Consider the following 12,091-nt stretch of genomic DNA (forward strand, 5'->3'; position numbering starts at 1 on the left):
TAAAGAATTCCCAACACTATTGTCGCAAGAGCTTCCAACTGGACCCACAGACCATGACCCTAACGCCGGAAGGAGTGGAGAGGCAGAAAAATGGGGAGCGTGAGAAATCCTCAGAGGGTGAAACACATCAGCTTAAGTACTGAAGCACAGGTGTGAAGGCCGTTTCTGGTTCATCTTCTCTTCATTCTTGACTCTACCCAGGCTTTCCTTCCATTTTCTCCCTTGTCTCTGTTACCTTGGGCAGGGTAAGGAGGGAAGCAACAGGACCAGCAAAGCCCAGAATGAGATGCACTGTCTAGAGGCATCACACTTCCTAGGACACGTCCATACACTTCCTCTGTAGGTGCACAATATAAACTTCTTTAATTTTAGTTAAAGGTTGTTCAGGGCAAGTAGGTGAAAGATACCTGAATCCTGAAAACCCACTTAGCTGAAGATTAAAAAATACTGCTACATTTTCAGATGTTCTCTAATTCATCAGAGTTAACGCTACCCGTTCCGAGGAAAAATGCAACTTTACGTCCATAAGTGATTTTTACAAACTGAACATAGCACTTGATGATGTGATTCAAACTAAGCTTCCAGAAATATCTTTAGTTAAAGAAATTAACAAGTCCTTGTGGGGGGCTCTCTCTGTGGGCTGGTATCACAAGGGCTGACCCAGGCTGTGCAGAGCAGACAAGAATAACTGACTTACCTCCTAACTGGAATTTTCCCATTTGTGTTGGTCATAAATGCCAATTTCATCCAGCTGGAAAACAACAGTAACAACTGTTTTAATGTTTCTCGGGAGAAAGAGCTTCAATCTGGTTAAGAACTTTAAAAGAAAGTTCATTCAAACACAGAACATTTATTTGGAAAACCAGAGACAATTACACACTGTGAGATGAATTTACTGTTGTCAGATTTAGCAAACAAAAATATAGGACTCTGTTAGATCTGAATTTCAGATAAACAACAAATAAATTTTTACTACAAGTATGTTCCAAATATTGCATAGGACGTACTTATACTAAAACATTATTTGTTACTTATCTGAAATTCAAATTTCACTGAGAGTCCCATATTTTATCTGGCAATCCTAGATGAATGAGAAAATTGGGAATTTGCATGAGCAAAGCAAATTGTAGGCACTTATTTGGTGATTGGTTTCGTCCTTGATTGTTGTTCTTTAATAATCTACTAAGGGGGTAAGAAATGCAAGTGCATGGTAACACCAGCCAGCCTAGTCTTGAGGACAGTGGGGACCCCCTCCACCCCAGCCCCAGCTCCTGCTCTAAGTGTAGTGAAGTAAAGATGGAGAAGCAGGCAGGTGTGAGCCCTTAGTGACCTAATCCTCACAGCAACTGGTGGATGGACGGACACCAGCTCCATAAAGGGATCTGGACCCTTAATTTGTAACAGTCAGAGAAGTTCATCAACTCAAACTGATGGTGAAAAATGCTTTGCTTTCCCCAGGTGTTCATGACACATGGAGACCCAGAACATATATTTGTCCTTTGGTGCTTGGACTATTCTTAGCCACTGACTCCCATTCTCACTGTTTCCCGTTAATAACATTCTAACAATCTGCAGAACATGATGATTTGGTAAAGTTTCTGTCTTAAGTCAAGCTTCCTAGAAGCACACGTGACTACTTTTAAGGGGATGGTTTCAGGACCATAGGAGTGAGGGAAGCAGACAGGCAGGGAGGAAGTTATACAAAGCTGTGCTCTCAGCTGGAGCTTTGTCCTGACGCCACAGGGAGCTCTGGAGTGGGATTTGCACCAGGCTTGGTGGCAAGGGGGCTGGCCTCTTGTATACTGTCTCAGCCTGTCATTGGCTGTGGGCTTCCTTCCAGAAGAAGAGAGGAGTCTAGGGTCAGCCCTCCTTATCCATGGGTTCTGTTTCCGTGGACACGAAGGGTCAACTCTTAGGGACTCGCATCGGTGGATTCTGGTGTCAGCAGGGTTCCTGGAACCAATCCCGCAGAGACACCAATGGAGGACTGTGATCTCTCAGGCTCGGTGACTCCTGGTAGGCAGAGGGCAATTCTCTGGAGAAGCAGGCAGGTGTGAGCCCTTAGTGACCTAACCCTCCCAGCAGCTGGCGGATGGGTGAACACCAGCAACAGAAAGGGATCTGGGCAGGACACCAATGAAGGCAGATAAGATCTGGTGTCCAGATACAAGTACTTGGGTCACTCAGGCATAAGTGGGCATGCCAAAAGCCTGAGGTTCTATAACTTCAAAGTATCTGTTGGGTGGCTCTTTATTTTTTATTATTATTATTATTTCTTTTTTTTTTTTCGGTACGCGGGCCTCTCACTGTTGTGGCCTCTCCCGTTGCGGAGCACAGGCTCCGGACGCGCAGGCTCAGCGGCCATGGCTCATGGGCCCAGCTACTCCGCGGCATGTGGGATCTTCCTGGACCGGGGCACGAACCCGTGCTCCCTGCATCGGCAGGTGGACTCTCAACCACTGCGCCACCAGGGAAGCCCTGCTCTTTATTTTTAAGAAAACATGACACAGCAACTGCAGAGGACAAGAAGCAGCTGAACAAAAAATAGGAATGTACAAGACTAAATAACTCCCCTTTGATAAGACAATGGGAAAAACACTGGAGGGATGATGTCAAAATCAAAATAACTAATACTGAACGAGGAGGGATGGGGAACCAGGCACCGGGTTAGGTGCTGCCCATGACCTTATTTCCTCTGCGTGGAATCTTATCACCTCCATTCACAGATGAGGACGGAGAGGCACAAGGTTAAGAATTTGCCAAGACTGACCCAGAAACGAAGTGGCCAACCTGGGATTTACAGCACAGAGGCCATGCTGTTAAAGCACCTGCCAAAGGGACCAGAAGTAAAAAGCAAAATGCCCGAAGGACTGATCTCTCCTCCCATCGCCCGGAAGTCCAAGGAATCCCACCCTTCGCGCTGGACCTGGGCCTGGCTAAGAGATGCCGGCTTATCCCTGCAGATTCTCAGTGTGGTTCTCTCCTGCACCTCATGACTGCCTGCCAAGGGCCCTGAGATAACAGGTGGCCCCACTCCTCCATGGATCACTGCTTTTTAAACAGGCTGATTTGGGCTTTGGCTAGAATTTCTACTTGAGTAACTTTCATGTCACCTGGAAAGAATAACTTCGTAGGGTTAAATCCTACCATGTCGAGCAGGTCCTCTCTGAATTTTGAATGCAGAGCTGGAGTAAGGAAGTTCTGCTTTCTGAATTTCAAAAGTACCTTTGGATCCCTGACTGGGTGCTAAACAGTCCCTGGGGCCAGGGCTCCTTTTCCACTGGAGCCATCGGTGCTTTTGCAAAAGTGCTTGTCTTGGCCACACTCCCCATTTCTCAGTGTCATGCAACAGAGACTCCAGCTACATCAGCACCCAAATACGGCCCCAGGCATGCAGAGCTATTTATCAGCAGACTCAGTTTCGGGACACAAAAGACAGGGCCCACAACCCAGCATCTTTCTGCCATCAACCATTCCTTTCAAATAGGTTTCAGGCTGCGGGCTTATCACACATGCCCTGCCAGGTGGCATGAAGAGTACAGATGCGTATTGGTCAACATCTTCTCCAAGGTCAGGAGCATAGAGGCGAAGGCAAGGAAGATGCTGCCTGGTCCATATACATAGCCTTCATCTCCTAATCTGACTGTTTGCTTGATAACAGCCAAAGGATCATGCAAATAAAACTCACTGTTTCTTGAGGCATGTCATGGGACTGACATTGTTGGCCCTGAAGTTGTGTATGATGGATCTCAGGCCTTCGACCCATTGCTGAAAGAGAAAGAAAAAGAGTGTTCTTGGTGAGCAAATCTGCCAGAGCTAAACTGGGTGTTTTTTTATTAGACAGCTCGTGTCCATTTTGTGTAAGAAGAATATAAACTCTTCTTTATCTCCTTCCTGCCACTCAGCCATCCTCATTCCACACGCTCATATTTTATGCTTTAATAAACAGCTTTCATTCTTTCCAGGAAGATAAGTGTGGCATCTACAGTGTCATTAAACACTGGGTTGTCACGAAGCAATGCTGCCCACTGATTGACTTGTTAAGCCTTCTATTTGCAGCCTATTTAAATATAAGCCCCTTTCAGTTGCTGGCAACATTAATTATTTCTCAAGCAACATTATACAATACGTGATGGCATACTTAGCTATCCTCATTATAGAGGATGAAGGCATTCGAGGTTCATCCATTTTATTGTGTGATACTATTTCAACGTAAGAATTTGTTACTTATCTTACCTGTCTGTGTCTTCCAGCAAAGCCTTAAAAAGTAAAACAGGCGTCGATGCCAGGGTACCCAGAGCAAAGCAATGTGCTTGCATGATTTCTGTATAAGGACTTGGACCTCGGTTTTAGTTCATAACATCACTCCATGGATTTACAAGGAAAAGTGAAGAAGACTGTGCGTGGCAGTAAAGGAATTTGGGTTTCCAAAGGGCATTTTACTAGAAAAGGCTGGCGCATGAATTAAGGCCCACTTTGCCCTTGGGTCCAATAACCGATGCCAGTGAATGCCATACCAAATTGCTAAAAATGAGAGTCACACTCTTGGTAAAATGCTTTGAAGCAAATTGATACTGGGGGTTCAAACAGAACTGGGGCCCACACACAAGCCAGCACCTTACCTTCTTAGGTTTTTTGTATGACTGCTGTAGCTCTATGCTGAGGAAGGGAAAATATTTTGGAATAGACAGTAAGGTAGACGTACAGTCTTCCTGCCCTGTCCAGCATGGCAGCCACTAGCCGCACGTGGCTAAATTAAACTGAATAAAGATTCATTAAATTAAATTAATTAAATTTAAACCTAATAAAAATAAAATTCAGTGCATCTGTCGCACTCATCACACTTCAAGTGCTCAAACCCAACATGGGCATAGCGCCTAACATATCGGACGGTGCAAATAAAGAACAATTTCTGTCATCACCGAAGGTTCCATTGGACAGCATTGCATAGTATTACCAGCTTTAACATGGCCAAGGGATTAAGTCACTTGCGAGGGACAGAGGTGATGCCTGGGTTCTATACGTGTGTGTGATTTTAATTTTAATTGTGATATAATACATATAACATAAAATTTATCACTGTAACCATTTTTAAGTGATCAGTTCAGTGGCATTAACTAACAGTCACATCGTTGTGCAACCGTCACCACCATCCATCTCCAGAACTCTTTTCATCTTGCAGAAATGAAACTTTGTTCCCATCAAACAACCACTCTTCATTTCCCTCTCCCCACAGCCCATGACAACCATCATTCTACTTTGTTTTTCTGAATTTAACTACTCAAGGTACCTCATGTAAGTGGAATCATGCAGTATTTGTCCTTTGTGGCTGGCTTATTTAACTTAATGTCCTCCTCAAGGTTTATCTGTGTTGTAGCAGGTGTCAGAATTTCCTTCCTTTTTTAAGGCTGAATAATATTCCATTGTGCGTATAGGCCACATTAGGTTTATCTGTTCATCTATCAATGGATCCTTGTGTTGCTATTATGACTCATGCTGTTATGAACATGGGTGCTCCAGTATCTCTTCAAGAGTCTGCTTTCGATTCTTTTGGATACATACCCAGAAGTGGAATTGCTGGATTGTATGGTAATTTTATTTTTAAGTTTTGAGGAGCCGCCATACTGTTTTCCACAGCACTTGCACCGTTTTACAATCTCACTAATAGTGCACAAGGGTTCCAATTTCTCCACAGCCTCACCAAATCCCTTATTTTCTGTTTCGCTTGCGTTTTGATAGAAGCCACCCTAATGGATGTGAGTCTACCAGCGAGTTTGTGCTTTCCTCTTTGAGCCCCAGTCATACCTAACAGACTTCTGAAGGGGGACTTGGGAGTGATACGAGGAAAATTTCCTTTCACAAAGAGAAAAGGCCATTTTCTGAGGACTGTAAATAGCACTGAAAGCCTCAGCAAGCATGATGGTGAAGTCAGGGTTCTGAGGAAGGAGGAAGAAATGAAATAGCAGCCTTGAAGAAATGCCTCAATTATTTTCCTCATCAGACCTCACTTCCTCTGTCAGGATAAATATGGGACTCTAGGGCTTCCCTGGTGGCGCAGTGGTTGAGAGTCCTCCTGCCGATGCAGGGGACACAGTTTCATGCCCCGGTCTAGGAAGATCCCACATGCCGCGGAGCAGCTGGGCCCGTGAGCCATGGCCGCTGAGCCTGCGCGTCCGGAGGCTATGCTCCGCAACGGGAGGGGCCACAATGGTGAGAGGCCCATGTACCAAAAAAAAAAAAAAAAAGGGACTCTAACTCCCTGGGGACAATCAAATATCCTGTGATTGGCCAAACAAACCACAGGCCCACACAGAGTTTCCCAAGAAGGGACAGATAAAGCACAAATAATTTCGTTGGCATGAACTGGGCAGCACTGAAGCCTTGTTACATGTTCCAAAACACAAAACGAAGTCCATGGTTTCCTGGGGCAAAAAAGTGGATTATTTCTGAGACTGTTTGCTGGTTCTTTCTGATCATTCTGATTTAGTTGTTTCTAAAATCAATTACAGAGATATCAGGCTTTGAGGGGGCTTCAACAACATTCATCCATCTTTTGAAAATACAATGTGGAAAATAATTTGTTTGTTTATTGTGATGGAACAGTCCTTGAGTGTGACCTTTAAGGTCTTCACACCAGTGACTCGGCTTATGCTTTAGTTAGTAGAAAGGCCCCCGAATCCCCACAAGCCCTAAAAGGCATGGGGAAGGCCCTGAAGCTTCTCCTCTTGGTGATGCTGAAAGTGAGGTCCACAGCCTTGTCCAAGGTCACTGAGCAGCCGGCCTCTGCCCTCTGTGTCTGGGAAATTTGTATTCAGGGCTCGTCCAAATGTCTCCTTCCCATCAGACCTTTCCTTCTGTCTGTTATCTTAATGTACACCTGGCATAATAAGGCCAAAAGACTGTGGGAAATATGTTAAGCATTTTGTTTTGTTTTTAACATAAAATAGATGAAATGCCAGAAGGTGTCAGTAGAACCCTAGAATTTAGTTGGAAAGTTGTGCCAGAAGTGAGTTAAATACATATCAACTTCTTTGATTGTTTCCAGATTAACAAAATCAGAAAAAACTGACTTAAGTTTTTTGTTTTTGAATTGCTGAATATAAGCACATACGTTAATAGTCTACGTAACGCCCCACGAGGTGTGTCTTCAAGCCCCAGGATGAGTGTTTCTAGATCATTCCCCAACACATGTTGAGCTCACACACTGCTCCATGGTGACACAGGGTGTCATTCCTACTATACTGGGTGTCTTCCCTCTGGTCGGCTGTCCTGAGTGGGCAAACGTGGCCTGGATGCAGGGGAACCAGCCCACAGTATCAGTTCGGTTCCAGTGTCCAAATGGGCAGCTTCTGCACCTCCCCAGGAGGCTGTAATGGTTATTGTTCTCTCATTTTTCAATATTTTCCAATTCTGCCTAAATTAACTTAAAGCTTATTTCAGCCCTTCTAAGAAAATGTCCTTTGAGGAACTCTTGGGGGCTTGTGCTGGATGGTTCGAGGGGAAAGGAGTGAGGAATGGCAGCTGCCCCTAACTCTCTCCTGAGAATTTTCACCCTCTCCTCTGGGATTCCTTAAACTTATTTTCATCATGCAGGTGGCGTCCATTTTCCAGGTAAAGGGCTGGGCCTCACCCTTAAACACTAGGACTCTCACAGACAAAATAATCCCTTTCCTGTTAAAAAGCAAACATATAGAATAACACAAAAGAAGCCGACTCACAGACATAGAGAACAAACCAGTGATTACCAGTGGGGAGGGGGGAGGGCAATATAGGGTGGGGGAGTGGGAGGTACAAACTACTGGGTGTAAGATAGGCTCAAGGATGTGTTGTACAACACGGGGCACACAGCCAATATTCTGCAATCACTGTAAATGGAAAGTAACCTTTAAAAATTGTATAAAAAATAAAAACAATAAAAAAATGAAATTAAAAATTACTCTCTACAGAAAAAAAACAAAAACCAAAAAACAAACAAAAAACTCCCCAAATGTATAGAGACACAGACAGAACAAAACTTAACTGAAAAATATGTGAATTTACAGAGCACATATCTTGCTTTTACCTTTAAAAACATTTGGAAAAAATTTTAAGGTTATGAAAGCAATATTTAAATGCCCTGTGTAGAAAAAGGTAAAGCAAAAAAGCATAAAGCAAAAAGTCAACATCACCCCATATTCCATTACCGATATTGAGAGCTGACAACACTTTGCTATCTGCACTTCTAGCCTTCTTCTATACACATAGATTTGTCCTCCTAAAATAACTAGTTCTGTTGTTTTCCAGTCAGCACCACTTCAAGCAGAGTTGTTGTTCCTTCAACTCAATCTTATCTCTAGATTTTGTTCCAGAAGCATGCTTCTTAGTTTTTAGTCAAAGTAGCATACTGTCAAAGCAAAAAATCACAGAAACTCAGTGACACTTTCCAAATCTGCTGTGTAATTTTCTCTAAAGGGAAGACTCAGTAGCAACCTCCCTAATCATCTGGTGTTTCTTTTCAAAGAGGAGGCTATGGTGGAGACAGTGGAGGCATCTTCAACTAAGTTGGCTCAGAAGTTAGAGACTTGCCACCTAAGGTGTAGTCCAGTGACCAGCAGTCAGACGCTCCTGGGAGCTTTTACCATGCAAATCATCAGGCCCCATCTATGAAATCTGACCCTGGGGAACAGCAACCTGTGTTGAAATGAGCTTTCCAAGTGATTGTTTTGCAAACTCACTTTTAAGAAGCTCTGTTCTAGACTCAGGCCACTCAGAGGGGTGGCTAACTTCATCAAGATGTCCAGGAAGCATCTTCAGGCTCACCCCAGTCCCACAGGGTTAGAACCTGCATTTGGTAAGATCCCCATGTGAGTTGTGTGCACGGTCCTATGAGAAGCACAGGGCTATGAGGGGGCCTTCCCAGCTTGAGCACCTCTTCCCACTGCCCACTGAGGAAGAGCTGATATGGTTTCCTAAGGGAACTGAAGTTTTTGCATGTGCCCTCAGCTGGGATATCCAATCTTCTAGTGAGGGCCTTACAGAGCCCAATCACTATTTGGTTTTGTCAATGCCCTCCCAATCTGGGCTGAACAAATCTGCACTCACTAGAATAGAAGTTCTGACCCGAACATTTAGGGGAAGTTAAAGGGTAGAAACGAGATGAGGTGAGATGCTGTAGGTAGTGACTTTCAACTTCCCCCTGTCTGAGCTGTGAACATCATCTATGGATGGGCCATCTGAAATACCTACAACATGGGAACTTCATGGGACCTGTAACTCATAAGCCTTGATCCATACAGGGTTTGTTTGTTTATGTCAATGGAGGCAAAAAGTCAGGGCATGTTTCAATTGGTTATTCTCAAGGTGCTTAATTGCTTTACTAATTACCGTCAACCCTTGAACAACATGGGTTTGCACTGCATAGGTCAACTTATAGGTAGATTTTTTTCTACAGTACATATGACAGCACTACACGATCTGTGGTTGCCTGAATCCACGGATGCTGAACTGTGGATACTGAGGATCCGTGAATACGGAGGAAACATGGATTTGGAGGGTGAATTATAAATTATACATGGATGTTTTTCGATTGCAGAGAGGATTGGCGCCCTTAACTCCTGCATTCTTCAAGGGTCAACTGTGATTACTTTTCATCTGCTCAAACAACATAAGCCAGGAATTGATACAATTCAAAATACATCTTTTGATCCCTTTGTACTGTGAATTCTTGTAAGACTACAGGGCATTGAAGAAGGGCAATAAGACTCATTTCCATGTACTTGGGGTAAACTATGAGGCTTTGCAAGTGAAGATTTCCTTCCACAGGGTCTTAGAGTGTAAAGTTGCAACATTTCACAAACCTCCAGATTAATAATAGTCAATGTATAAAGATATCTTTATATGAAACTAGAAACTGAGTTTTAGGACAGTATTTGGGCTTTAGACTGCCACTGAATATAGGCAGTGGCTCAGATTCTAAAGTAAGGATGCTGTAGGTATCTCTTATGGGTCTATATAACTGAGGCAAATGATATCATTTCATTTTGGTTAGGATAAGGTATTAGTTGGCATTAAATTGTCAACATTTAACTTAGAGGGCAGGCCAAGGGGAGGACACTTGCAGCTGGTACATTGTGGAAAGCAAACTACGTGGATGGCATGCAGAGACTAGATTAGCAGTTCCCAGAGGCTGTTGTACAGTAGAATCCCCCAGGGAATACTTCAGAAGCCTCAACATCAACCACAGAGATTCTAATTAACAATCTGAGTGTGGCTGGGCCACCAATCTACTTTTGTAGACAATGTAGATAATTCTAGTGTGAACCTACAACTGAGGACCAGTTGTAGGTTCTTGTTTTTGGTACAAAAACAAGAGAGAGGTATGATTCCCAGAAATGGGGTACATGATCATAGCATGACTCAGGGCACCAAATGGCAGTGATCAGACCTCAGCCTCAAGGCTGAAGCCAACACAGTGGGCAGGAATGATTAGAGGCTAAGTGCCCCTGTCTTTAATGTCTTGGTCCCTGTAGTATTCAACCCTGGACTGAGGCAGAGCCTGGCTCAGGAATTAGAAAACCCCAGGGGTAGAAGCAGGAGAGTGAAGAGGCTGGTGATTTAGGCAGGACTTGACAAAATTTAACATTTTACCCTTTGACTGTGTTCATAGGGGATGCTAAAGCCATTCTAAAATTAAGTAGCAGATCTACCGATGTTTGTTTATATATATCACAGACTGACTTCTATATCATGTTAAAAAGAAAACAAATTTTCTCTTTCATGTCAGCTACTTTCTCCTGGCCCTAATAAGGAGAGAAAGAAGTACAGGTAAAATGTACTAAGTGTCAGCCTAGCAAGAGATCAATGTCAACGTTGAAAACTCCCTCATGGTCATGGGACAGAAGGCCAACAGGGAGGCAATGACAGTGGTGACAATGAGAACAAATCAGGCAAAGAAACCTGAAAGTCACCTTAACCGCTGACTCAGGGAAAGAGGGCAAGGTAACAGAGACAGAACAGAATTGCATGGATAATGAAGGAGCTATGCTTGCAGTCCTAGACAAAGTCAGTTGATAAACCCAGGATGGAAGGTTAAATTAATGAGCCTATGATAATCACACAGTAGCAAACTATTGAAGTAGGTAGCCAAACAGCAATGTGGGTTTTGTAAAAAAAAAAAAAAAAAAAAAAAATCAGTAGACAGACAACCCAATAGTGATCTCAAAGCCCTTAGGAAGTTAATAATAGTTCTCATGAAATTTTCAAATCTAAAAGAGAATTAGGGGAGAAAAAAGGAGTGATGGGGGCCTTCTTTCCTTGATGTAGTCTGAGTGTCCTCCAGAGAATACATTTTTCATGTGCTGTTCTCTGCTCACAAAGAATACTAAGTCACTGAAAAAGGGAATGCATTAAGCATTAGGTGCCGTCTGATTCTCAACACACCTTCACAGCACAGCGAACCAGTGTTTGCGCAGGAAATGAGCTGCCATATATGAGTATGGGTGGCTGTGTTTGAAAGATCGATTTGGATGGGCCTGGATAATATTTATAACTTCCCTAGTCAAAATTAGTTTAGTCACTCACAGATAGTCAAAACAGTCTGTCAGCCTGGCTGGTTATCTTGACAACACTAGGTCAAAAAAAAATCTCTAAATAGTCACAGCAAGGAGGGGACACTGTGCTATTCTTGGTCATTACCCAGAAGTTGAAGTGTCAAATTCCCATTCCAAATGGGTTTCTGTTCACTATCATTTCTAAGAGACAATTTTTTGCTTCGCCTAAGGCTCACTCTACCTGTGACAACCTGATACCTTGTAACAATGTTCTTTTGGACCTATAGAACCTTGTCCCAAACAACCACATCTAATTCCAAATACTTACTCCAATAAATATACTGTTGAAGAGAATCAGGATATGACACCCCAAAATATGCCACTTTGGCGTAAGAATTATTTTGAGCTGAAGGCATCTGAATTCCTGAAATTCCTTATCTGCCTAAAAGCAGAGCCTCCCAACAGAACTCAGTTGTCATAAATCCTCTCCCCAGAAGCAACACTAATCTCCTCTTCTGGAAAATGAAAAGGTGGCACCACATCCAAATAGAAATTGTCACAAG

General features: G+C 43.3%; 1 protein-coding gene across 14 annotated transcripts in view; it reads right to left on the reverse strand.

The window, feature by feature from the left end:
* Nucleotides 1-12,091, reverse strand: part of PLCB4 (phospholipase C beta 4) — a 422,343-nt gene that overhangs the window by 101,324 nt on the left and 308,928 nt on the right. For all 14 annotated transcript variants that reach the window (XR_012326219.1, XM_073792668.1, XM_073792669.1 and 11 more), the window contains 2 exons: nt 3,689-3,768; nt 698-751 (listed from right to left, as the gene is read on the reverse strand). Coding sequence is in view for 13 of the 14 variants with exons in the window: in XM_073792668.1 (XP_073648769.1) it covers nt 698-751; nt 3,689-3,768 (134 nt within the window). In the remaining variant the exon portion in view is untranslated. The remainder of the gene's footprint in view (nt 1-697; nt 752-3,688; nt 3,769-12,091) is intronic.

The sequence above is a fragment of the Tursiops truncatus genome, chromosome 15 (genome assembly GCF_011762595.2).
Source record: "Tursiops truncatus isolate mTurTru1 chromosome 15, mTurTru1.mat.Y, whole genome shotgun sequence".
NCBI lineage: Eukaryota > Metazoa > Chordata > Mammalia > Artiodactyla > Delphinidae > Tursiops > Tursiops truncatus.